The following is a 27,295-nucleotide window of genomic DNA, read 5'->3' as shown; positions in this document are numbered from 1 at the left end:
AGCGTACAGACATTAAAACAGAATAAACCATCAAGGCAGGATGCGGACATATTAAAATATTATATTTATTTATAAACAAGTAGTCAGTGAACCGTATTCAATGATGCAAGAAATGGACAACAAATGCTCCCATTTACGTATTTCCGGACCTTACCTTGCGCCTTAGTGACTGACTTCTCCGAAATATAGTTAAACTAAATTTGGCACGCTTCGCCAATTTCCCTTGCGTATCAAAACGCACTTCAGCAATCATAGCAAAACAAGACCACGGTACATGGGTATTACAGTAACCGGGGAATCAGAGGCACTGGAACATACAGCAGCAGCTCGCAAAAAAGCACACTAAACCGGTCTAAGGGTTCACGTTCAGAGCAATTAAGCAAAAACCCCGCCTGCAGCGCCTGCGAGTGCTGTCGAAAAAGACAAACAAATGGCATTGGCTTCCCCAGGTTTTTATATAGTACAGGTGTGGCATCAGATTACAGCAGCTCTGTCCTGCCCTGCCTGTGACATGCTTACTGCAGGAGAGACCTGCCCGCTGCTTCTTGCAATGTGGAAGGTTATAAATCTAACGTGTGCATCTATAAACACTGGCTGAAGGGAGGGCGAGGCATTTAACCTCCTGCAGTATAACACAATGTTACACTTGGTGTTATACACAGATTTAAAAAAAAAAAAAACACAAAATAAATAATATACAGTACATGCAAATCTACATTTACAAGACACGGATTGAGAAATCAGGCACTGCTAAGAGCGGCTCCGGTGTTAACGAGCTAGGATGTCAGACATATGAAATCAATATTAAACATTCCATACAGAGACGGCATCTTACCACAGCGGTGACATCCTTTGGAAACTGCAGCTGGGCAGGAAATAAAGCATAGTAAAGGGGGGGAGAAGGGAAGAAAAAAAAAAAAAAAAGCTGCTTATTGATGTAAAGACTGAATTATGTTGTCATACTGATGCCGGCTACAGAGAGCTAAAAATACATCTAACACTGATTTCTGTGGAAGGTACCAAAAAGCAGCTGTGAAAGGGCGGTGAAGACGACTGCTCATTCCTGCCTTCTCCTATGGCTGCTGGGACTCACTCACAAACACACTGAATGCATCCTTCTCTTCTGCTGGGGAGACCGGGGAGAACCCAGTGCTACACACACATGCCTTCTGCAACATGTAGCTAGCCCTGTTTGCAGGCTACAGAGCGTTCCCTTCCACTACAGCAATTAATGCTCTATCTCCCCGGCTCACAGCGGCGCAGCTTAGAAATGACGACACCGACGTTCTATTATGCATCCCCAATGCATGTAGTGTCTGTGTGGCTTCCCATACAATCGTGGCTATAAGCTGCGCTCTCAGCTGACTGCAAGCTGCCTCGATTCTGCATTCCTGCTAAATTTAGAATAACACACTGGAGATTTCTGGGATGCACATGTCCTTAAAGAAACATTTATCGAGGAGGTCTGGGAGTATACCACAGACCTCACCACCGAGCCAGACGTTTAGCCTCTAGAATTACAGGCAGAACTAATAGTCCCAGCATAACCTGCCAACTAGAGCAGCATACCAGCAAAATCCAAGTTGCATATAAGGACAACAGAAACACAAAAGCTTCATGTACAACACCGCACATGCACAAATGCTAAAGCAATGCATCTAAAACCCTTCACACTAGGACTACGGCCACTGCCAAACATTAGTGTTGGGCTGGGAGTTGTAGTTCCACAGCAGCTGGACTGACCACTCAAGTATGCCTTCTTTAACAGGTTTAATGCAGCCCATACACGGTCCGTTTTTGCCGGCTCCGTTTAGTACTATGCGATGCGCGCTCCCGCGCATCACATAGTACGGTACAAAAAGTATGTGCTGCACATACTTTTTGTACTAGGTACACATCGCATTGGATCACAGTGCATGCACACTGCATGCACTAGGGATGCGATCTGATGCGATCCGTGCTAATTAAGTGCCGAACGGATCCGTTAAACGGACCGTGTATGGGCACCTTTAGCCTTATGATGAGAGCACACCTGAATAGTGTTCTCTCATCATAAGGCGTAAATAAACAAGTTATTTATTTATTACCAGTTTCTTATATAGCGCACACATATTCCTGCAGCGCTTTACAGGGAATATTTGAACATTCACATCAGTCCCTGCCCCAGTGGAGCTTACAATCTATATTCCCTACCACATGTACACACACACACACACACAGACATTCTAGGGTTAATATTGTTGAGAGCCAATTAGCCTACCAGTATATTTTTGGGGAATCGGTACATCTGTCAGAATGAACATAGGTCTACAGTCATTAGGTCGACCCCACTAGGTCGACTGGCAGGAAGGTCGACTGGTCATAAGGTCGACATGGGGTTTTCACTGTTTTTTTTATCCGAATGTCGACACAATCGACATGGACACAGTTGGCAATGAGAATCGGACCCTCGCATCGCGCGCAATGCATCGGGCACGGTGGCTCGCTTCGCTCGCCACATCTTTAATAACCTCCTCCACGCCCTAGTGGATGGTAGGGCATGAAATACCGCCTGTCGGCACATGTCGGCTCAAAAAACAGTAAAAAACCCCATGTCGACCTTATGACCAGTCGACCTTCCTCATGTCGACCTTTATGCAAATTCGACCTTAAGTCACACACACACACTACAAAAATGTACTCCGCAGCAGCTGGACTTTTTGGTGAAATGTTGTGTCACAGCGGATTTGGTACGATAATCACCCCATTTGTTGTGAACACACACTGATATTTTCGGACAGAACATCCGGAAATCAGACTGACTGGCCCCGTTTCTGCAGAATGGGTACCTGGCTTTAGTCTAGAACATGGCAGCCAGCTGGGAGTCAAGGCAGAAAGGGCAGGGGAGACGTGGAGTTAGGATGTGTGGATGTTGGCAGGTTGGGAGAAAGCAGACATCTTCGCTAGGCAATGTTTATCATCGCAACGCCGCAGCATTACTGTGTGATGCTTTATGCATAGTCACACAAATATCAACCATAGCAGTTGTACGATTATAATGAGAATATTGTTGGTGAAGCTGCCTGTTGTATCACATGAGGATTACTCGTCCAACTTGTGTACACAGCAAGCGGCTATGAAATTAAGGTCAGTCATTTGTGGGCTGGCCCAGCATACCGGAGGTGTGGCCCTAACAATTCACCAGGACCAGTGCCTCTCATTGGACACATACTCTGCATTCTTGTAAGTACCCTGAAAGTGGCCGGTGTCCCTGTACGCAGGTGGCTACACAAAGCAGAAGGGAGGAGGGTTACAACTATATCTAAAGTTGGTTTTCTTTCCATTCTGAACGTTAATGATCAAATTATAAATAATTCAGAATGACAGACCTTGAAATTGCCATCCTTACAATAGCACTGGGCTCCTTCCTTCCAGATAGCGTGTAACGAGACTAAGCCATGTGATGTATCTAGTAAGTACTTCATTATACGGACCTATGTAGCAATCTGCAGTCTACTTGCACAATGTGTGTGGGTCAAGTTGGTGTCAGGCAGAGTTACTTTCGGAAAGGAAATGATTATTAGACATGATCTAATTACCACACACACACACGGTTTAGCTCACATTAAGCCTGATCTAGCAGAATCCAAGAATATTCTCTATCCATCAGCAACAACCCAGCAGACTGCCAGCTACACCGATAGGTAACAGGCGGAGGATGCTCTAACTTGTGTGTAAGAATGGTACCTACAGCTATTTGTATAGCAGCACGGAACACATTAATAAATTAAATCTCTAAGCATTTGTGCATTAGAAAATGATACATTCTAGAATATAGATTGTTAAGGAAATGATTAATAGAAGAATGTGTAACAGTCCTGTTGCAGGAATTGTCACGGCATCCCAAAAGACGTTACTGCGCTTATCGCAGTTATCTAAAGGTTTACTTTTCCCCCAAAAAAACATGGCAACAGGTTATAATGCATTGAAGTTATATCAGCTAGGGTTGGCGATACTGAGGGGCTAAGGGACTGAGCACTCCAAGCTCTGCATGTAATACTTAGCCGTGGCTCACATTGACTCCTCCCTCTCTTTCACCCCCTACATTCGTGCTCTCTCACAGTCTTGCTGCTTTCACCTCCGCAACATCTCGCGCATGAGACCATTCCTCTCCACTGATGTAACCAAAATTCTCATTCACTCTTGTCATCTCCCGCCTTGACTACTGCAACATCCTTCTCTCCGGGCTACCTCTCACCCGCCTCGCACCTCTCCAAACCATTCTTAATGCCGCTGCTAGGCTCATCTTCCTCTCCATTCCTTTCCGAGTTCTCTTTAAACTCCTCACCGCCACCTACAAGGCTCTCTCCTCCTCCACCTCTCCTTGCCTCTCTTCACTTATCTCTATCCACACTCCCTCCCGTCCTTTTTGCTCCACCGCCGACCGCCTCCTGACCTCTCACCTAATCACCTCCTCCCACTCCCGTGTCCAAGACTTCTCTCGCGCTGCCCCCCTGCACTGGAACAACCTCCCGCCACCCATCAGGCTATCTGATTCCCTTACCTCCTCCAAGCGTTCCCTCAAAACCCACTTCTTCCGACTAGCCTAACCCTTCTCCTCCTAACCTCTTTCGCTCCTCCTATCCTGCCTCCCCTACCCCTCCATCTGTTCCCATCCATTCCTACTTATCCTACTGTCTTTTGTCCACCGACCTCCTTTTAGTCTGTTAACTGTTATGAGTAGGGCCCTTCTTCCTCACGTACTCACCCTACCTCTTTACCTCACCAGTGCTCCTGCCCTGTTCTTCCCTTCCCTTCCTCTACTTCATCTTCAGTCTCCTCGACAATTTCGACGCCTACTTCAGAACTGATGCTGATTTTAGTTCTACCAGCTATACCCCTATTTATGCTGTAGGTACTTGTGTATTATCACGGCGTCCATCGCATCGCATACCATAAGGCATACGATGGTATGCGATGCAATGTTAGCAGATGTTATACAATTTCAAATTTTATACCATCGAATTGTATGCCATTGTATGGCATATACAATGGTATAAGATTTTAAATTGTATAAGCACCCTAATGGGTGTTTTCAATGTTAAAGATAAATAATTGTATAAGCACCGTAATAGGTGCTTACAATGTTAAAAGCACCCCCACGCCACCCGTGCTATCAACGCCAACCCGAAGCGTGGCGAGCGCGGCGGTACGCGTCCTCCGACCTTTTCATACCCCCACTATCCATGTCGGCGTGGAGTTGACTTTACATAATGTGGCGCGCGCAGCGTGCCACCGAGCCCGAAGCGTGGCGAGCGCAGCGAGCCCCGCGAGGGGATGCGGAATACATGTGAAGTTATGCGCGGCTGCTCGCCACGCTTCGGGCTCGGTGGCTCGCCACACTATATAAAATCAACTCCACGCCGACATGGATAGTGGGGGTATGAAAAGGTCGGAGGACGTGTACCGCTGCGCTTCGGGTTGGCGTTGATAGTGGCAGTGGCGTGGGGGTGCATTTAACATTGTAAGCACCTATTAAGGTGCTTATACAATTAAAGATTGTATATACAATTTAAAACAACATCTCATTGCATATACAATGGTATACAATTTTAAATGGAATACAATGCCATACGACTGAATATCGTGGGCGCCGTGATAATACACAAGTACCATGCTGTATTTTATCCACACACCCTGTACATTACCTTGTAAAAAAAATTTTGTTTGCTATGTACGGCGCTGCGGACACTGTGGCGCCTTATAAATAAACTAACTACTACTACACTGAGAAAGAGGGGCAGGCACTACGTTCTGCAGGCACCACACGCCCCGGTATATTGTGTACCCACCACACACACCTGTCAGACATGACGAGGATAATGATGTTACTGAGGCATTACTCATGGAACAATGACTGAGCACATAACACCTTTCTTCCTGCCTTAAGATTAATATAATAAAATGGCATAGAAAATACTAAAAATTGAAGCATCGGAAGGCGCTGACAAATGGTCCGCCATTCATTTACTTTTCAGTCCTTTTCAGCCATGCTTCACCCACCCACACCAGTGGCAGAAGCTTGGTTACATAGGCAGGCATGAAGGGCCCTTTTTGCAGTTACTTGGAATCCCCAGCTGTAATATTTTGTAATGGTTTCCAACACTCAATCTTCCTAAAAAAACACATTTTGTGGGGAAGATCATGGGAAATTCCCTACAGTGTATGCTTTGTAAGTTTCGGTGAAAATGACATACTGTAGTAATGTATCACTGGACAAATATGCCCTCAGATGATACATATAGTTCTATATGCAAACCAGCGTATTAGAAACACGATAAAAAAGAAAAGTTCTGAATTTCCTTCACATCATTTCACAGTCTGCTTTCAGCATTCACGATCGTTACCATACGTTACCAGACACGCCCTGCATGTCTCAATAGAACCTCTCTCTTCTTAACCCGCCGCATACTCTGTAACAGGCCTGGCCTACTTGGTACTCTCCAGCTATTGTGAAACTACAAGTTCCAGCATGCTCTACCAGCTGATCGTGGGCATTTATGCTGGGACTTGTAGTTCCACAACAGCAGAGAGCAACAGGTTTTATTTTTTTAAGAACAGAAAATGTAAGTAGAAAACCTGCGCATCAATTCTGCGCAGCTGCTAAACAAATGCGATAGAGGGGAGGGAAGGGGTTAATGTGAAATGCGGCATGGTTAGGAGCACCGGCAGATATAATGCACAGAGATTTGTACTGTACAGGCTGAAGTAGAAAACATATAGCAGAAGTCCATAATTAAACGGAGATGATGAGGCTGTGAGTAACCATGGCAACAACAGGTCCCTTCATTCACAGAACATACTAAGGATTCTATTCAACTGTTCAGCAAGTTCTTAAGGGAGAACAGAGTCTTCGATTGAATTAAAATCTAGGCTTCTACGGGAATTTCTAGTGACTGTTCCATTTCTTTAATCATCACAGTATCACCAAGCACAATCCATGACCGATTACACCAATATAAAAAGTGAAACATGGATGGCTGGGTAACACAACAGAAAGACCGACCATACTTTTAAATATGAACCATCCCCAAATCATAGCCCCTGGGCTGGAACGGGGGATTAGGTTGGACACTCGGCCTGGACTAGTGATATAATGAATGCACAAATGTCTTGGTGGCCAGGTCAGACTGGTTTACAAAATGAAGTCAAACTATCTCCAGTTATAACGCACCACAGCATATCAGAGCACTCGATGATCCCATATCCAACATATGAGACCAACAGAAAAGGGAAAGAGAAGATAAAGAAGCAAAGTAACGGTGAGATGAAAAGTGCTATGTGGGGAATGTTGTCCAGAGCATAATGGTGATCTATTGTATATGGCAGACATGTTTTGCCACATCACTTACCATTCAGCAGGGGCGGGCTGGGCCGGGGGGCAGGGTGCCATGTGGCCCCCGGGCCGCTGAATCGTTTTGTGTGCGGGCCGCCATTGTTCTGAGGCTGCTGCAGCCAGGCTGACCAGTTTCCGGCTGGTCTACATAAACATGGTCGCCGGCCTCCTGCACTGAGGACATGTCTAGTGCAGGAGGCCACTACAGAGACTCTGTGTGTTCCACCTACTTCCTGCCTGTGCGTTCCATGCTGCAGCCTGCCTCACTCACTGTCTGGCATCAAGGTAAGAGGGAGTGGGACTGTGTACAGGCTGAGCAGCCTGTAAGCTTCAGTTATTATACAGGGGGAGCACCCTGTGGGGGTCCAGTTATTATACAGGGGGGAGCAGCCTGTGGGGGGTCCAGTTATTATACAGGGAGGAGCAGCCTTTGGGGGGTCCAGTTATTATTCTAAGGGGGAGCAGCCTGTGGGGGTCCAGTTAATATTATAAGAGGGAGCAGCCTGTGGGGGTCCCATTATTATTATACAGGGGGAGCAGCCTGTGGGGGTCCCATTATTATTATACAGGGGGAGCAGCCTGTGGGGGTCCCATTATTATTATACAAGGGGAGCAGCCTGTGGGGGTCCGTTATTATTAATATTATACAGGGGGAGAAGCCTGCATACCTCCCAACAGTCCCGATTTTATCGGGACAGTCCCGATTGTCAGGGCCTGTCCCGATGTCCCACCCGCGGGCGGCAGTGTCCCGCGGTGTGGGGGGGCTGTTGGGAGTCCCCCCGTCAGCTGCTAAACAGCGGGGAATAAATGCTGTGCGCATGCGCACAGCGTCTATTCCCGCAGCCAGGGGGCTGGGGGCATGGCTAGAGGCTCACAGAGCCTCTGGGTCATGCCCCCATAGCGGCAAAATGGGGGCGTGGCCTCGCGGGGGAGCCGCGAGTATAGGCCCCGTCCCCGAAATTAGGCCACGCCCACCGAAATTTTCAACACGCCTTCGGCGCGCAGCAGCAGCGTCCCGCCGGCAGAGGTACCAAAGTTGGGAGGTATGAGCCTGTGGGGTCATGTTATACAGTGGGAGCAGCCTGTTGTGTCCTGTTATTATAAAAGGGGAGCAGCCTGTGATGTATTTTAATTATACAGGGGGAGCAGCCTGTGGGGGTCCTGATATTATTACACAGGGGAAGCAGCCGATGGGGTCCTGTTATTATTATACAGGGGGAGCAGCCTGTGGGGGTCCTGTTATTATTATACAGGGGGAGCAGCCTGTGGGGGTCCCTTTATTTTTATACAGGGGGAGCAGCCTGTGGGGGTCCCGTTATATACAGGGGGAGCAGCCTGTTGGGGTCCCGTTATATACAGGGGGAGCAGTTGGGGTGGAGGTCCCATTATTATTATTATAATACAGGGGGAGCAGCCTGTTGTGTCCTGTTATTATAAAGGGGGAACAGCCTGTGATGTATTTTTATTATACAGGGGGAGCAGCCTGTGAGGTCCTGTTATTATACAGGGGGAGAAGCCTGTGGGGTCCTGTTATTATTATAAGACAGGGGGAGCAGCCTGTTGTGTCCTATTATACAGGGGAGCAGCCTGTGGTATCCTATTGTTTTTTTGGTACTTGTTTCCTAGCACGGCGCCTGTCGGGTCCCATCGCATACCCTAACTTAAGGTATGCGATGGGACCTGACCGACCCGATTTAGGGCTTTTAAAGACCTTTCCTTACAATTTAAAAATCAGTCGCATCGCATGCCATTATAATGGCATGCGATGCGACCGTTGCGATGGACCCGATTTTTACATAGGAACCAATGTTAAATGGCCCACCATACCCAATTTTTGATTGTATACCCACCCTGATGGATAATTTGTATGTGAATGGCCCCCCATTGTTAACGCCACGCCACGATGGTGTGGAGTTGATTTTATATAGTGTGGCGAGCCACCGAGCCCAAAGTGTGGCGAGCGGACGCTGAATACATGTGATGTCATGCGCATTGCCTCGTGGGGCTCGCCGCGCTTCGGGCTCGGTGGCTCGCTGCGCTCGCCACACTATATAAAATCAACTCCACGCCGACGTGGATAGTGGGGGTATGAAAAGGTCGGAGGACGCTTACCGCCGCCCCTCGCTGGCTCGCTGCGCTCGCCATGCTTCGGGTTGACGTTGATCGTGGCGTTAACAATGGAGGTCATTTCACATAGTAATTGCCCACCAGGGTGCTTATACAATTTAAAATGGGGTCTGGGGGGCATTTAACATTGGGTCCAATGTAAAATCGGGTCTCGGACCATTTAACATTGGATCCAATGTAAAAATCGGTCGCATCGCATGCGGATTTTGCGGACCCGATGGCATACAATTGAAATCGGTGGCACCGTGCTAGGAAACAAGTACCGTTTTTTTTTTTATTAATACATATTTTTAAACTGCAAAACCTAAATTTAATGATGCGCTGTTACTTATGGGCCAGTGACCTGGACTTGCCCCCCAGGCTAAAAGTTGCCAGCCAGCCCCTGCCATTCAGTCATACAAGCACACAAACAATTCTGCATGACAGAGTACAATTATCCCTACAACATATTTTTGGCATGTGGGATAAAACTGGAGTACGCCCAAGTAAATACTTGGAGGACATGCAAACTCCACACAGATAGAAACTGAACTTATGACCACTATGCTGCCCAATGGAACATTTCATTTCATACTAAGGCAGCGCTATGTATAACGAACATAACAAGGACAAAAATTACGCATGGCATTTACACGTTTCTAAAGCTTTGTCTAGTTTACAAACCCTTGGGAAGAATTAACAAACTTGACAGTATAGTTATAGAGTGTATTGAATGAGTATCAACAATGAAACAAAAAAAATCATTTTCACTTGGCCTGTACAAAATGGGCTAATCCAGCGGACAGTAGTGGGCAGTGTAACTGAGCAAAGACAAAATATTACAGGTAGAATGGGGGCAGGGAGGCGCATGGGAGCTCAGATCCACAACAGAACGCAAGGCTGCAATGAATCATGCTCACACCAAGACACCAGTTTTTTCAACATACAACTGTTCCCCGAGAACGATTGATCTGTGTAATGCTACCCAAACACTTATGTGATCGGATTTGACGCGACATCGAAGTACGATATCCATTGAATCCAATTGCATCTTGTGGTGCAAAAAGTGCCCTCTTTCAGCACCCGATGTCGCATGCCAACTTGAGATGGCACATAGGTGCTGGAATTGGGTGGGCATAGGGCGGCGTTGCAGCGTATCGCTAGAAGTAGCAGGCGGCATGGGTCAGCGGTGGCGGCAGAATTGTTTAAAACACTGGGCAGCCCTCTGATTGGCTGGGAGAGCTCAGCCAATCAGAGGGCTGCCCAGGGTTTTAAACAATTCTGCCGCCACCATTGACCTCCTCCACCCGCTAGCGCAACTGCGGTGGCATAATTGTTTAAAACACTGGGCAGCCCTCTGATTGGATGGCCTACTCCACCTGCGGATTGCATTTGAGCGTTTTTAACCACATGCAATCGTTCCTGAAATTTCTATAGATATTATGTGCAGCACATAAGATCTATCAACGCAACATTCAACGGCGTTCCCATGCATCGCGCCGAATGGTCCCTGAAAAATGCATACAATCATTTCATTGATCGGCCAGATGTGGTCGATATATAATGATTGCATGCAATATCTCACAAGTGTATGGGCAGCATAACATTCATCTGATAAGGTATTTAGATTATTTTCTGGAACACCTTAAAAGAGAGTAGGTAAATAATCTTGATCTTCCTGTGAAACTGGTCAGCTGTCAATTGCATGGTTTGACTACATCAGAATGTCAATAAGAAGTTAGGTCAACAACCGATATGTTGGAGGTACAGTACAGTACACTTTGTTTTGCTTATTTTAAGTTAAGGAACAAACAAAACATAGGTGGACATTCTAGTGTAGACATTTTAAATGAAGACAGTTGGAACAGTCTAGCCATGTTGACTTAAGTGAATGTCAGCATACTGGTTGCTATGGATACCAACTATGCTTACAGACATTGATGCCACAGATGAGGGGAGGGGTAGAGGACAAGAGGAGTAGAGGATGAGAGGGGGGGGGCATATTAATTGTGCCGCTGAAGGGAGGAGCGGGGCAGCGCTGCCCGTGTGACAGTATTTAAAAAAACATCAAAATAAATACAAAAAAAAATCATAAAAAGGGTGCAGGAGATTGCCTGATGGGCACTGGCCGCCGCCCCCCCCCCCCCGCCCCCGCCCTGCGAGATGCCGGGCCATATAGCAGCTGCATCCCCTGCACACTCCACAGTTATGCCACTGCCGATTCTGACCTCAGCAGTCACTGAATGAGAGAACAGCAGCACCAAAATATACAAGAGTTTGTTAACTACAGGCAAAGCTCACAAGTGAATTAATAATGAATGGGAGACAAATTTCCGTACTGTTCAGTTAGAAAAAAACATGTAAAAATGTACAAAAGGTTAATTACAAAGATGGCAACAGTTTCTGTTCTTCATTGTTTATTAATGCAAATGTAACTGGGCTGTTATAATGTTTCCTATCCATTTTGGTGATAAAATCAGATAACACTACTCTAGCGTAGCCTCATATTGCTCAGACAGGGAACTTTCTCAGGCTCAGATCTTGGAAGCACTTCACATTTACAGCTGAGTATACCGGATGGTGATAGATTGGTACTAGATCATCATATTAGTATGTTAAGTGATGTCAGACTATTACTCGCAATCCTTTCACAGGCTCTGGACCATGACAGCTATACTCTAGAAACAATGGTCCATAGCTTACTGTACCTATGATCATTTGTTTGTAACCTCCCCTGCATACATCTAAGGAAACATTCTGCGGTACAGAACAGTCATCAGCATACAGCCAGCCTATCAGCTTGCAGGACCCTAGTGACATCACTGGCCTCACTGAGGTGACAAGTATCTCCGTCTACTCTTTATAGGAGATTTGTGTATCATTACTTTCCTGTAACCATTATGAAGCGCCACAAAGACAGATATACATTGGCAGATTATGGAATTTAAAGAAAATGTTCTGGCTGCCACGTCACAGCTGTGACTGGTCACAGGCTTATTGGCTCTTCGGTGCCCCCTGCTGGGGCATTAAGGCAATGCAGGAAGTCAGATTTGTATTATTTTGCTCTAATTTAAACACTCAGACTGACTTATTGTATAACTGGGTAACTCCCTCTCTACCCACATACGATAGGCAATTAGACGAGCGAGTATGGGGAAGGTACAGCGCAGGTGTGACTAGTGTGGTGCAACCAGCCAGCAGGGTGTGCATCTGTATGGCGGCACTGGTGCCAGACTGATTCTTGAGCAGATTAGTGAAAGCCAAAGACTTGCAGGATACGGTCATTGGGTCACCAGCAAGTTGTTAGACAGTCATTGGGTCGACACCATTAGGTCGACACCATTAGGTCGACACCATTAGGTCGACAGGGTCAAACGGTCGACAGGGTCAAACGGTCGACAGGGTCAAAAGGTCGACAGGGTCAAACGGTCGACATGGGGTTTTTCACAGGTTTTTGAGCCGACATGTGCCAACAGGCGGTATTTCATGCCCTACCACCCACTAGGGCATGGTGGGAGAAGAAAATTGTGTGGCGAGCGTGTCCATGTCGACTGTCGACATTTGGGTCAACAAACAGCGGGGGGAAAAAACATATCAACCTTTTGACCGTCGACCTAACCCATGTCGGCCTTATGACCCTGTTGACCTAATGACTGTCTAACAACTTGCTGGTGACCAACTAATCCACACCCAGACTAGTGCAGATGGAAAGAATTGTCAGTTTTTGCATATTTATTGATATTTGCAATGCATTCGCACAATTTGGGGGGGGGGGGGGGGGGGGGGTGATGACCATAACTTATCACAAAACGTACCAGGAAAGACTAAGAGCTTAATATGTATAGTTTAGAGCAGAGAAGGGAAAGGGGGGACATGATAGAAACTTTTCATATATAAAGGGCTTTAACAAGGTACAGGTGGGAGACATTCTTCACAGGAAGAGGAGCAGCAGAACGCGAGGACATGTACAGACACTAGAGGGAGGAAGAGTCAGGGGAAATGTGAGTAAGAATTACTTCACAGAAAGCGTAGTAGATAAGTGGAATGGCATCCCATCAGAGGCAAATACAGCAGAGCAATTTAAACACGCTTGGAATAGGCATATTGATATCCTTACAAAGAAATAAGTATCAAATATGTTTTCAGGTAACATGTTTATAAAGAGACAACTAGATGGGCCAAGTGGTTCTTATCTGCCATCAAATTCTAGGTTTCTATGTAAACAACTTGTTTTTCAAGACTTTATGAACAAGAGACCCCTCTCTCTGCCAAGCGTGCGAAGAGTACCCATAGGTCACTACCAGCATCAAGTTGGTAAACTCTCTCAGAGATATGACAAACAGAAATGACTGCATAGTTTCATTGTAACGGATGAATTTGAATTTGAATGAGTCTGGTTTTATGAACTCATTACTGCTCCCAGCAATAACAAAGACTATATTAATATATACTATTTGATGAGCAATACCATCATCATCATCATAAATAATTATTATTTTCTTCTTAACCATGTTATCTTAATAATAACCAATGGTGGGGCACGCATTTATTTTTTTACCCCAAATATTCATCGCTACTATAAGATCTTTAGTTAACGCATTTGTTCAGGCTAGAGAAAGAGGATTACACTGGCGAGTGCATTGTTAAAACATATTAATAGGAAACATAGGACTGTCAATGAAAGCAAGACACACCAAGGTAGAAGGCTCATGTTGCACAAGGTTCTTGGTTTGAGCAGACCACGGAATGTTACAGAATAGTGGAATGCCTGAAAATCCAGTTGCTTAATGCCCTTTATCTGCACATTGCCTAGTAATTATGCTAACTGACCATCACGATGGAGCAATATCTATACAACATGGCTGTCCATGTGCGGACACTACAAAATCAGTCAGATTTGAGCTGCAGCCAGCTTACCTTGTTCTACTCCTTTAAGGGTCATGACGAACGGGGGGCATAATGAAATCAGGAAGCTGCTGTAAGTTCTCTCACATCACAGATGTTGGCTGAAAGGACTGGACCAGCTTGATCAAACTAGCAGCTAATTAGGCAGTGTGTCTACAAGGGTGCAAGCGAAGAGTTCCTTGACTGTACACTGCCAACTTGGCCTAAATTGTGGTAATCACTCTCCGACAGCCTCCTACTCTGCACTACTCAGAGTTTATGATAACATTACAAAAGCCCAAAAAGTGAGCAACCAAAAAGAAAATCACTGTTTGCGCCACCTTAGGACAAGAGAGAGGACAGCCTAGGCCCCTGTATGCAGACTACATGCAGAACTTCCCATGGTTTTCAAAAGCGCAGAAGGAGATGCCATGTGTATGTGACCCACACAAATGGAGACTAGGGCAAAGTGGGCGTGGGAGAGTACGAGTCAGAAAAATAGCATTCAAAAATTTGGAACACAATTCAAAAAACACCTATACACCTAACGCGATGCTGTTGTATAATTACCGTTGCACCGAATGCATATAGCCAAAATGTAGGGCAAAAACACAATTTCACTAAGTGTGTTCTAAAATATTAACACATCACTTCCTACATGGCCGTGCCATATGACTAATCCCTCGATTCATGAGCTCCACTTAGCACCAGCAACAAAAAATTTAGGGAAATCAAAAATATGCGTTTAGGAGTTTTGCAAGTTTCATCTTCAGACGACTTTAAAACAGATATTGGCTTATACCAGGGGTGGGGAACCTCAGGCCCGGGGGCCATATGCGGCCCCCTTGGCCAGTCTGAGTGGCCCTCCCACCCGCCCGGCGGCTTTGACAGGAGTCAAGTACAGGGGAATCTCGCGAGAGGACGGTAGTTCTTGCGAGATTCCTCTTAACAAATAGCAGCCGGGGACTGTTAGTCCTATTCAGCTGCAGCCGCCGGAGCATGGGACGGCTGCAGAAAGCCAATTTGTAAGAGAATTTTTTACATATGGCCCCAGAAGGATTTTTTTCCCCATGCAAATGGCCCTTGACACAAAAAAGGTTCCCCTCCCCTGGCTTATACTGTATGACTCCTGCAACTTTGAGTAACTATTGCACAAAGCTATGTATTAATATCATTTGGATTTGACACAGCTCAACTGAGCTCCCTGCACTGGATGTGATGATTATATTTGGGCTATATTACAGAGAAAGTAAAATGTACATCAAATCAGCAAAGAAAGAAAGAAAAAATATCTAAAAAGTTGACGCAAGTCAGGATCATTCAATTAAATTAAAATTGTATGACGGTGGAAAGCAACCAGAAGTGATCTGAAAAAGTACGGATAACCCCCCCGCCCCCCCCCCCCCAGACACAAAACGAAACGCGCAACGAGGTCATGACAAGTATTTCCATGCAGGACTCTTACCAGCTGCAGAATGTCCTCATCTTTTGGCATCACGCTAAGTTCTAAGGTGGAACCACTGCAACAAAGGATTAGAAATCTTGTTACTATAAAATTCAGGTGTCAACTGTAATACATGTGTTCTCCTGCAATACTGTAATAGTCGTTTAAGTCGTGTTGGTGAGTATTCCGCTAGTGGGCAATCATTATGTCAACTACAGAATTTTACCACTTCAACATGGTAACAATGTCGACAATACAAATGTCAGGGTTAGGTGTTGACATTTTACTTTTTTTCTAACAGTGTTGATATGTTTCAAGTCGGCATAGTGTATGTAATTATTAATTACATGATATTCTATAAATGACGAGTGTCGACAAATCATATAGAAGTTGTAATTTTTCCATGTTCCACAGTAAAAATACCACAAAATCCTGGTAATAATCGAATTATGAGAAATATATGATCCCAGAGAGTACATACTATTAATAGATATACTGTAGTAACAAGCACCCATGTATTTACCAGCCATCTTCGCAAATATAATTTATAGGTTTTAATCAACAGTGGGTACGAGGGTGGTTCAATAAGTAAAGGTCGGAACACACAGCGCCAATAGAGCAGTTTGAATGATATGAAGCACAGACTAAAATGATTCTTTTGCAGATTGGTCGAATCCCGATAAATCAAACAATATATCGGGTGATTTTTACAGAAATTTTTTCAGTCAGATGCGCGCTCCCGCGGATCTTTTGCTAAATCTTAATCTTTTGGACGGTCAAAAGATTTCAAGGCTAATTTATGCGCACATATTAAGAATCGCAGATCTTTCTAGTGTGTGGGCACCTTTAACTAATGGTCACGAGGGGAAGGGTCGACTGCATTAAGGGAAGGTCGACAGTCAAAAAGTGATTTTTTTTCTCTTTTTTGTCCCGAATGTCAACTTAGTCAACATGGTGTAGTCTAAGGGAAGTATTCAATGCTGGGGGCAAGCTGAGACAGCGAGCAGGGTCAGTATTTAACTGACCCCCCTGCATATGCCGTTTCCAAAAAAGGAGCGAGGGGGAAACGGCGTATGCGCCCACTAAAACAGCGATACTTGCGGCTAAATGCAGATGGCTCCCTGCATTAGCTGCGAGCCTCGCTGTTTGGGGTAATCCTCGCTGTGCTCTGACAGCGGGGATTCCCCCGGTACGTTGAATTGGGTGAGTGGCTGGTGCAGGGGCTTAACGGCGAGGATCCCTTGTTTTTGTTTGCTAATTGAATACACCCCTAAGTTTACTGCTGCGCTCGCCATGCTTCGGGCACAGTGCTTTGCTGCACTCAGCACACTATTTTTTTGGCGTAGTGCGATGGTTCTCAACTTCAGTCCTCAAGTACCCCAACAGTTCACGTTTTCCAGGTCTCCTCAGTGAGTAATGAGTGCACCTGCCGGTGTCCTTGAGGGCCGAGGTTGAGAACCACCGGCTTAGTGGACGTTAGGGCATGAAATACCGCCTGTCAGCACATGTAGGCTCAGGGAAAAAAAAGTGAGAAACGCATGTCGACCGTCCTATTGTCGACCTAATTGCTTGTGTTGCCCTTCCGAACCTGTTGACCTATTTCAGGTGTCAACCTTCAGCGATTGAACTAATGTATGTCGATAGTAATAAGGACAACCGAATGACCTTATCACCAGTGGAAGCAGTGGGCTGCCTAATGCATGTTCAGTCTCCCAGACACAAGTCCTTATCTGGAAATGGGTTTATATCCTACCTAGCTGCCGTCATGCAGAAAGAGTAAAGTCTAATACAATGTGCTGTGCAGACCCTGATGAAGTTACATGATTAGACAACCAAACGCGTAAAGATTAGATTGGATTTCACATCTGTTCTCTGCGACCATGGCCCACAATTTAATGGGCGTCCCCATGAAAACGATGGGCGTCCCCATGGGTACGCATGTGACGTCAGCCGTCTACCCGGTCTACGTCCGGACGCCACAAATAAAAGTCAGTTCAGACTGACTTATTTGCGATGGTAGGAGAAATCATTCAATGGTAGTCAACCATCTATAGATTTCTTCTGCAGCAGCGGCATGCGAGGGGATGTGTCTCATACACCATTGTACATCATAAAAACCATAGGAAGATCAGGTGCCTTCTTCATAGGTTCTGAAGTAGCACACTGCAGCACTACAGGCATGTGTGTAGATATGAACTAACACTCTCGGCTTGTTCCTCAAGTGTTTACTGGAAGTTAAAGCTGTGTACACACGGTGCAATATATTGCTCAGTGTCTTCTTTTCATCAGCGACCAGAGATGGATGCTGATGAACAGGAGACTCTGCCAGGGGAGCTGCGGAGGGACACAGCTGATCACCAGGGACCATTAGGAGGCTGAACACGGGAGGGTGCACCCGGCGATTTATCGCTGCAGCACAACCAAAACGCTCAGTGACCATATTGCCAGCGATATTGCACTGTGTACAAAACAGTAAGTCAAACTCAATACCCCATGTAATGCAAATACACTCTGGAGCCATTTACAGGGCTCATAGTAAACTCAGACTCTTGGTGCTGTACATAAGCAACATCACATATATCCAAAAGGAAGTACAGTTTGTATACAAAAAGGTGGGCAGACCATTTACGTGTAGGGAGCTTAATGTCGCACGGATTTCTGTGCAGACCGTTACATACCTGTTCTGAATTAGAGCAATCACTTGGGAGTACGTTTTGCCAATGACACTTTCACCATTCACCTTAATGATTCTGTCCCCTAGGATGACACAGATAATACATATTAGGCCATTATAGAAATATCACTTCACAAAAAATTTTACTGTACAAACCAAAACTTATTATAGAAAAGTGCCATTACAAACATATGGATTTACATTTTCTGATTGTTTCTTCTAAATAACTCAATACTATAATGAAATAACAACCCCCCACCCCCCACATCTAATTCGTAAACATCATCAAATAAAAAGTAACATTAACTATCCAGAAATAGGTTTCACAGAACCTGTGTTTTCGGCATGAAATGTGTTTATCGGGTGACCATATGTGACTGATAGGGCAGCGGAAGCAGCGGCTGGGACTAAGCTGATTAAATGTAAATACAAAGCTAAAGAAATCAAACGTTATGTCACATATTGGAACTGTACACACAGACAGTTACATCACTTCCCCATACTGTACGATGACAGGTAATGCAAATACAATCTAGTACAACATGCATTCTGGAATTTATGCGAGGCCCATAAAGGTGACTCAAGTTATATCAGAGCTAGTAATCACAACACATACATATAACGCCAACACATAAATGTGGTGGAATATTGTAAGCGGACACTCCTTTGTCCACTACTCATACAAACAGCATGGGGAGGTAAAGTTGTACTCCTAGACTGATGAAGGACCACGTAGATGGGACCGCTGCACCAGACCAAAGGTAAGCACTTTGCATTTCATCTACAGGAAAATACAACTTGAGGACATTGGCTCACTGCAAGCACAAGCTAGTTCCTGGTTTCTTTATTATTTATTAAGTTTCTTACATGACGCACACATATTCCGCAGCGCTGTACAGAGAATATTTTTAACATTCACATCAGTCCCTTCCCCAGTGAAGCTTACAATCTATATTCCCTACCACATGTACACACATACCCACACACACACTGAATCTACAGTTAATTTGGGGGAGTCAATTAACCTACCAGTATAGTTTTGGATTGTGGGAGGAAACTGGAGTGCCCGGGGGAAACCCACGCAAGTAAAGGGAGAATATACAAACTTTAATTGTTGCCCATAGGATCTGCTCAGTACTGGGGTCGCACAGACAGACCACAATAAGTATGTGCAACTATTTCCGACTGTAGCAGACCGCTATTTCCATGGGCCTCATAAATAACATGCATTATGCAAAGTAATCAGTGGCACCAATGACCTCCAACACTATCAGGGCCATCAAGCTGGGTTAACGGATCAGAATGTAAGTACTCACGAGCAGGGCCCTCTACCCTCATGTGCTTTTCCTTCACTTACTTAAACCATCTGTGATGGCATCAAAAAGGATGCTTATTTCAGTGTCCTCTACAGCTATGGTTATGTAAATTGTCGTTGACCTCTATTTAATTCTACTGTAAGTCACTGTTTCCGGCTTATTAGTTTATGTACTCTGTAATTGGGTGCCGCAGATCTTTTGAGATGCCATATAAATAATAATACATTAAAAACAGAGCTACAAATTATAGAGAATTTTCCTCTGGAAAGGGGGTTGTACAATTAAATTAAAGCCCACTCCCTCTTACAATCCTTTAAAATATATATTTTTTTTAACTGTGCAGCGGATCACTGATTGATTTGTGTACAGTGTAGCAGTCGGGTCTGTGCATCTGTAACATACAGTATGGTATTACTGCAAAGTGGGTACGACTTCAGTTCAAAGTCAACAGAAAATATGCAGCCTCTATTTCTACTATTCAGATGAAACAGACCAGTAACTTGTAATTCATATAGCAACAAACTTATAGTGACTCTTTTTCCTGAAAATGTATAAACACCTCTAATTCAGTGAGGGTATTTTTTTTTATCTTCAAGGTATATATTTTAGTGTGGTGTTCTATGTCACAGCACATTTGTAGTGCAAGGAATGAATGACCTGATCTCAAGACATCAATAGACAATTATTTATAACTCCGAAGAGGAAGCCAAAGCTGCTGTAACGCTCCATGCTAAAAAGCATAAAGATCTACAATAATGTCACCAATGCAAACACTGCATAATAATAGTCTGGGGGTATTCGATCTATACCGGATTTTTTCGCCAGCTGAAAAACAGTCAATTTATGCCCGTTTGGGCACATTAAACTTGCCCTAATCAATCTCGGTGCCGATTGTGGAAGAAAAAATCCAGAACTGGCAAAAAAAAAAACCCCACGTGGTTTGGCGAATATGTCGCAATTCCATGTGTTTTACAAAATTCTCAGCCGTTTTCATGCCGATTTGGCCCCCCAAAAAAACAAGTAAAGCTGCATGGGCGTGATTGAATTATGATTGGCAAATCACTGAAGTTTTTGCACCTGGCGAAAAAATGACAATGATTGAATTAACCCCTAGGTGTAATTTTAGGGGTTTAAAAAAATATGGATTCAAATTGCACCAAAATCAAGTTTTTCATTCAACTATTCGCTCCAAAATTGAAACCTTGCATTATACATTTATCACATGATCATGAAAAGTTTTGAGTGTTTGGTCTTCGTGCATCTGAAGGCGAACCTTTAACTTACATTAGATCCATATCAGTTTGCATATCTCAGTAATGGGAGCATGGAAGATGCTGTTTCCTTGCTGATACCCTCTGTATTTACACACCTGGATATAAATAACTTATGTGCTCGATTTTTTATAGATTTCAGTTCTGCATTTAATACCGTTATTCCAGCAGTTTATCACTAAACTGTTGGATTTAGGAATCAATCGTTCCATGTGTAATTGGATTATGGAGTTCCTGACCGACAGACCTCAGGATTGTGAGGTTGGAATCCATCTGTCCTTCTACCCTGACACTTAGTACATCAGTACCCCAGTGTTGTGTGGAGTCCGTTTCTTTATTCTATCTTTACTTCTGATTGTACACCAGCTTACGGGTTGAACACCATCATCAAGTTTGCTGATGATACAACGGTTATTGAACTCATTAGCTATAATGACCGCCTATAGGAAAGAGATAAAGCATTTGGCTACTTTGTGTAATGATAATAACTTGTATCTCAATATCAGTAAGACAAAAGAGCTTATTGAAGAATTTAGAAGATTAAGGCAGAATCATTATGTTCCTGTTCAAATTGACAGAACGGATGTTGAAAGTGTCCATAGTTTTTGGATACTTATATTTCAGAGGACCTGTCTTGGTCTGTGAATATTAGAAGCTTGGTTAAAAAGGCTCATCAATGTCTTTTTTTCTTGAGAGTTCTAAAAAGAGACCGCTTATTGGTGCATATGTTAAGCAACTTTTATCGCCATGCGACTGAAATTATCCTGACCAGCTGCGCTACAGTATGACATGGACACTGTAATGGAGGGCAGGATGGTTCGGCGGGTAATAAAGACAATGGAGTGGACTGTAGGGTCTACTCTTCTGACGGCGGCAGATATTCATAAGAAACATTGCTTGTGACGAACATGTAATATTATAAAGGATCGATTCACCCGGCTCAGGGATTGTTTAAAGTCTTGCCTTCTGGAAGGCGTTTTAGATGCCTCAAGGCTAAAACAAGTAGACTAAAGAATAGGATTCGGCTAACGAATTGGTCACTTTTTTGGAAATGTGCTAATAGGAAATTCTAATTGGAAATCACATTTTTCGAGTGTCGTCTGCAAGTTTCATGAAATAAACGTGAATTTGCATGCACCTAACTGGACTCACCCCTGCACTTGAAAGAATGACGTCATAAACATTAATCTCTTATACGTCCCATGTGATCCAATTCACGCAACACTGCAGCAACACACAATGCATGCTAGAATCACACAATCCTATATATGAAGGCTAATATGTATGAATTGACAGCAAATAAAAGTACCTGTACATAGCCCTGCGCCATGCGCCGGACCTCCTTCCTTAACTTGTTTCACAAAAATGGTGTCCATTGGCTCCAGCCTGTTCCTTTGCCTCCCTGCAGAAAGACATTTTGCTTACGTTACACAAATTGGTTATTTCACAGTTTTTACATATAAAAAAACAATAGGTGTTACAAATATATAATAAATAAGGAAACAGTAACTTCCAAATATAGTTGTTCCTTCGTCAAGAAAGAACTAGGAAATGACTGAAATACCCCTGAATTATAACTGGAGTACGTTATTTCTGACAACAGAAGACTTTGGGCGAGATTCATTTAGGAGCGGGGTTTGCGGAGCTAGAAAAAGTGCCAAGTTTTACCTCTGGAACTATTCACTTAGCAGCCTTTTTCAAGCACAGTAAAGCATCTAGTAATGTGTAGAAAGCGGTTTGGAAGAATCCTGCCACTGGGGATTTTTGTGCGGTGCTCCCACAGCTAACAATTGGTTGGTACGTTAATTTATAGCTGCAAAATAAACCCCACACCAAATATAATCTCCCCCTTTGGAGCAAATTTCTAAAGCATTAAAGTGTTGGTTTACAGTTAAAAAGAAATTCAGCACATACAGTAGTTGTATGGGTAAATTATTTTCATTGCACATCCGTGTTCCGGGCCACAGTAAGAAGAAAGGACGCTCCATCTGCTGTAAGGTTCGGGTTATGGGGTTATTTTACGATATATTGCTTATTGGTGCGTTCTTTCTCCTTCGTTACACACACACAGCATGTTGTGGTAGTGGTTAGCATCACAACCTAACAGCCTGAGGTCATGAGTTTGATTCCTGATCGAGGCACTACTTGTGTGGAGTTTGCATGTTCTAGGGTTTTGGCTCACATACTAAAAAACAAAACAAAAAAACAAACATACTGGAATTCTACCAAAACTGGACCCTAGTGTGAATGTGGTCCCCATGTGATAGGGAACATACATGGGGACCACATTCACAGGTACTAATGGGATGGAGTAGGTATTCTCTGTAAAAGCACATTTCAATGTGTGTGTAATATAAATGTTAACAATAAATATATAAAATAATTAAAATTTAAAGCAAGATGCAATAAAGCAGGCATGTCCAAACTATGGCTCTTGTGATACAACACATCCCAGCATGCCTTGCCACAGTTTTAGCATTCCCTAATAGCAAAACTGTGGCAAGGCATGATGGGACTTGTAGTTTCACAACAGCTGGAGGGCCATAGTTTGGACATGCCTGCAATAAAGCTTTGAAAAAGTGACCAGGAAAAATAGAAACCTTTACCTAAGTTCACAGGAAGTCACAGCAGTGTATGGTCATCCGACCCCCCTAAAGACGCCCGGGAAGGGATACATGCGGTACTTCTGCCTGTGATATATTGCATGCAACCCCCTTTCCCAAGTCCAAGGTCAGACATGCAGGCAGGTCCGACCTCTGACTCTGATCCAATGAGCACGAGACCGCAGATAGGATCAGAGAGAATGTCAAGAACACACGATTTGTATAGAGACCTCTGAGGTGAAGTACCGCCAGTGTCCACTAATGGCCGCTCAGACCAAATTACTTTTTTTGTGTGCTAAAAGATGTACAAAAGTGAAAGCAATTTTTGCAGGGACAATGATCTGTTTAAAACTTGCTGGATATAGAAAGAGATAGCTGTGAAGACAGATTGTAGTTAGGAGCAGAGCGGGACTGGGGTGTAGAGTTTCTGGGCTAAAAAACGGTCACAGCTCAAAGGGAACGTACTCCGCTAAAGCTGTCATTTTGATGGGCTAGTGTCAATGATAAAAACGCAAGATTATATTACTGTATATAACCCTATTAGTAAATCATGTGTGACAAGGTGCTGTTATCGGTGTTGTGCAATTGTTTTGACAATTCTTGCCCCAATGGAGCTTGAAATCTATAACGCTACCACATACACACTGCAGTTAATCACATATTTCATGTGGACTGTGTTCACAATAAATAAGGAACTTTCACTTCTATCATAAATGTTTTGAATTTAGACTATCTAGGAATGAATTCAATTGAATGAGTACCTGGAGGTATTCAATTGGCCGTGCTGTAAACGGGCAACTAGAGAAATCAGACATAACTAGTGACACAATGCTTGTTGAGGAAGTAACAGCAGTTTGCAACAACTTGACACCAGGAATTTAGAATGGGGTAAACCGCATCTCTGCATATGCAGATTCCTCTGCAAGGGAGGTAAGAAGTAAACAAAAACAAAACGAATTGTGCACCTCAGGGCGAGAGGTGTGTGGCAGATGTCACTTTGAGTAACATTCCTACAAGTGACCCCTGTGTAATACCTCTACTACTAACAAACACTGCAGTTAATTTCAATGTGGGTGGAGCAGCAGGCAGCATTTCTATATGACTATTTGACTGAAGGCTGTAGAAGTGTTCGTGCACTCCACATTATCTTTGTAGATTTTATGTTCGGGCATATAGCCAGTGATGTTCTTTTGTTGTACCGCTAAAATTCTGCCCACACAGGTAGATAGCAGTTGATCACACTTATGCCACTCAGACCTGTAACCCAGGAATATGCCAGGTCTAGCAAGCCAACAAATTCCCAGATCTCAGCTGCACGACCTTGGTCGGGAGCAAGGTCGTGAACACGGGACATAGAAAATTCATGCCACTGTCACATCACAAATGCTGAGTCGCACCCTAAATTTGGTCTGTCCTGGGAGCGAACCGGCATCGTCCCGTGTGTATGGGGCTTCAATTGAAAAACAAAGTATATAGCAGAAAGGGGTACCAGAAGGGACTGGTGTAGTTTAATTAAAATGTACATCTTATGGTATCCTGGGAAAAGCAATTATCAGGGCAAGAGATTAGAGAAAATAATGCAGAAATCTAAGGCTCTTAATAGTATCTATTTAAGTCTAAAGAGTGATATTTCCATACCAGCAAGGGGTTCCCAGAATTATGAGAGTACTTAAGGAGCCCATACATGCTCCGTTCTGGGCATCCGTTCTGTACTTTTAAAGTACACATCGTATCACATTGCATGCATTGTGCATGCATTGTGTAGTGTTCCCGCTAGGCTGTTTTAGCAGGGCGCTGCGCCCTGCCCGATATTTTAAGGGAAAAATGGGCCCTGCCCCTCTCGCAGCGCCCTGCTAAAACAGCCTGGTGCCTGCCCGACAGCTTGCACGGGGAAGCCCAACGCCGCCCGGCGCTTCCCCGGCATCACGGCACCTTCCCCCTGTAATGGCGACATCTTCGGCGGGGGCCTGTCCCGCCCACTTTAGTGACGTCCGAGGCCCGGCCCACCCACTTTAGTGACGTCCGATGCCCGGCCCGCCCACTTTAGTGACGTCAGCGGCCAGGGAACGCCCGCAAGTGTGACGTCGGCGGGCCCAGACCACCCCCCCGGCGCCCTGACCGTCAAAATTTCTAGAGTGAACACTATTGTGCATGCAATGCGATGCGATGTAAAGCTAGTACAAAAAGTATGTGCAGCACATACTTTTTGTACTGTATGATGAGATGCGCGGGAGCGCGCATCTCATAGAACAGAACGGACGGAGCAGGAACAGAGCGTGTATGGGCTCCTTTAGTGCTTGAATCAGATCTGACCTCTGGGTGGCTAATTTTCCCATCCCAGCGGTCAGGTATAATCCGCCCCGCCAGAGTGAAATCCCGCCCCGTACAATCCTACGAATTGCTTAGCAGGGCTTGGGAAAATATCTCTCAGGCCTGCAATGAGCTGCAAAATCGACCTCACTTCGCTAGTGCTGTATAAATAAACAATATTAAATACACAACTAAAGTTTGCCGCATAAACTCACTGGACTAGTTTACTATATTGGTCAGGGATAGACCCGTACGGAGAAAATAACTCTAGCCGGGGGGCAGCATGTGACCCATTTGAGGGCTGCCACTTGCAAACAATTATCTTCTAATTATCTTTTCAACATATAACGTCATGCCCCTGGGGTCAGAACAGGGCACTGGCCAGGCAGGACAGGACAAAACTACACTCTGTTACAGAATTATTTGGGGTTAACTACTGTATCCATGTTTTTATTAGTGTACGAGTCAGTTTGACCCATGAGTTATGGTTAATTATTTGATAAAAATGTTGACTTTGTGAAATTAAGGTTTATTCATTCCCGTCTACTCATCCAGAAAGCGTGTTCCACTGTAATATTAGACGCCGGGAGTACTTGTAAGCACAGGTAGCCCTATGTCAGTTAATTAGTATTGGATTTCAATGGGATCCTTAAATCAGGAAGAATAATACAGTGTCCAAAATCAGGTTATTGGGAACATTACTGAATAGCTGGACTCGTTACAAAGTACACGAAAATATGTAATGCTTGTAAACGATTGTTTTTTTCCTGGTAAAAGTAAAAACCGGTTTCCTTTGAAGGTACACCTGTCCTCATTATCTCATTAGTATAATAATTATTCCCATTAACGTTAAGAGGCACTTTCCACATATTAGGGAAAGGCTGTTCTTTCATCTGTCTGTCCTATACCAAGGACCCTGTGCATCTAGGACGCCTCTAATACAGCGTTTTCACCTTACGCAAGGGTGCAATCATTATTCAGTTTTGAACTTGAAAACACAAAGGACACACAAAAACAATACTTCACTGTTACAATTTCTCCCAACATCTGACAAATATCTGGAAGGCAGTGCTCCAGCCGTACCACATTCTTGGGATGCCGGCGTACTCTCACATTTCTGAATAGGTAGAATGTCACCGAATGTCACATTCTTAGTCTCCACTGCAGATAGGGGCTCGGAAAACGAATGTCATTGGCTTGCAAATGTTATTACAGTCCGAGCCCTATATACATCTACAATGAAACGCCGCTGTAAGAAAAATGTAATCACTGCAGTGCACTGCTTAGTAAACAATTAACCCCTTCCTGACAG

General features: G+C 44.3%; 1 protein-coding gene across 5 annotated transcripts in view; it reads right to left on the bottom strand.

Annotated features, from left to right (window-relative positions):
• Positions 1 to 27,295, bottom strand: part of ARHGAP21 (Rho GTPase activating protein 21) — a 155,989-nt gene that overhangs the window by 57,615 nt on the left and 71,079 nt on the right. For 3 of the 5 annotated variants that reach the window (XM_083189263.1, XM_083189261.1, XM_083189262.1), the window contains exons 4-7: positions 22,380 to 22,472; positions 18,488 to 18,566; positions 15,831 to 15,885; positions 836 to 865 (exon numbers count right to left, since the gene is read on the bottom strand). In XM_083189263.1, the coding sequence (XP_083045389.1) occupies positions 836 to 865; positions 15,831 to 15,885; positions 18,488 to 18,566; positions 22,380 to 22,472 (257 nt within the window). Of the gene's footprint in view, positions 1 to 154; positions 339 to 835; positions 866 to 15,830; positions 15,886 to 18,487; positions 18,567 to 22,379; positions 22,473 to 27,295 lie in introns of those variants that run through there. The other 2 variants (XM_083189264.1, XM_083189265.1) reach the window with 2 other exon arrangements.

The sequence above is a fragment of the Crinia signifera genome, chromosome 5 (genome assembly GCF_055691185.1).
Source record: "Crinia signifera chromosome 5, ASM5569118v1, whole genome shotgun sequence".
NCBI classification, from domain to species: Eukaryota; Metazoa; Chordata; class Amphibia; order Anura; family Myobatrachidae; genus Crinia; species Crinia signifera.
Note: the sequence above shows the minus strand (reverse complement) of the source record. Positions and strands in the feature narration are given on the sequence as shown.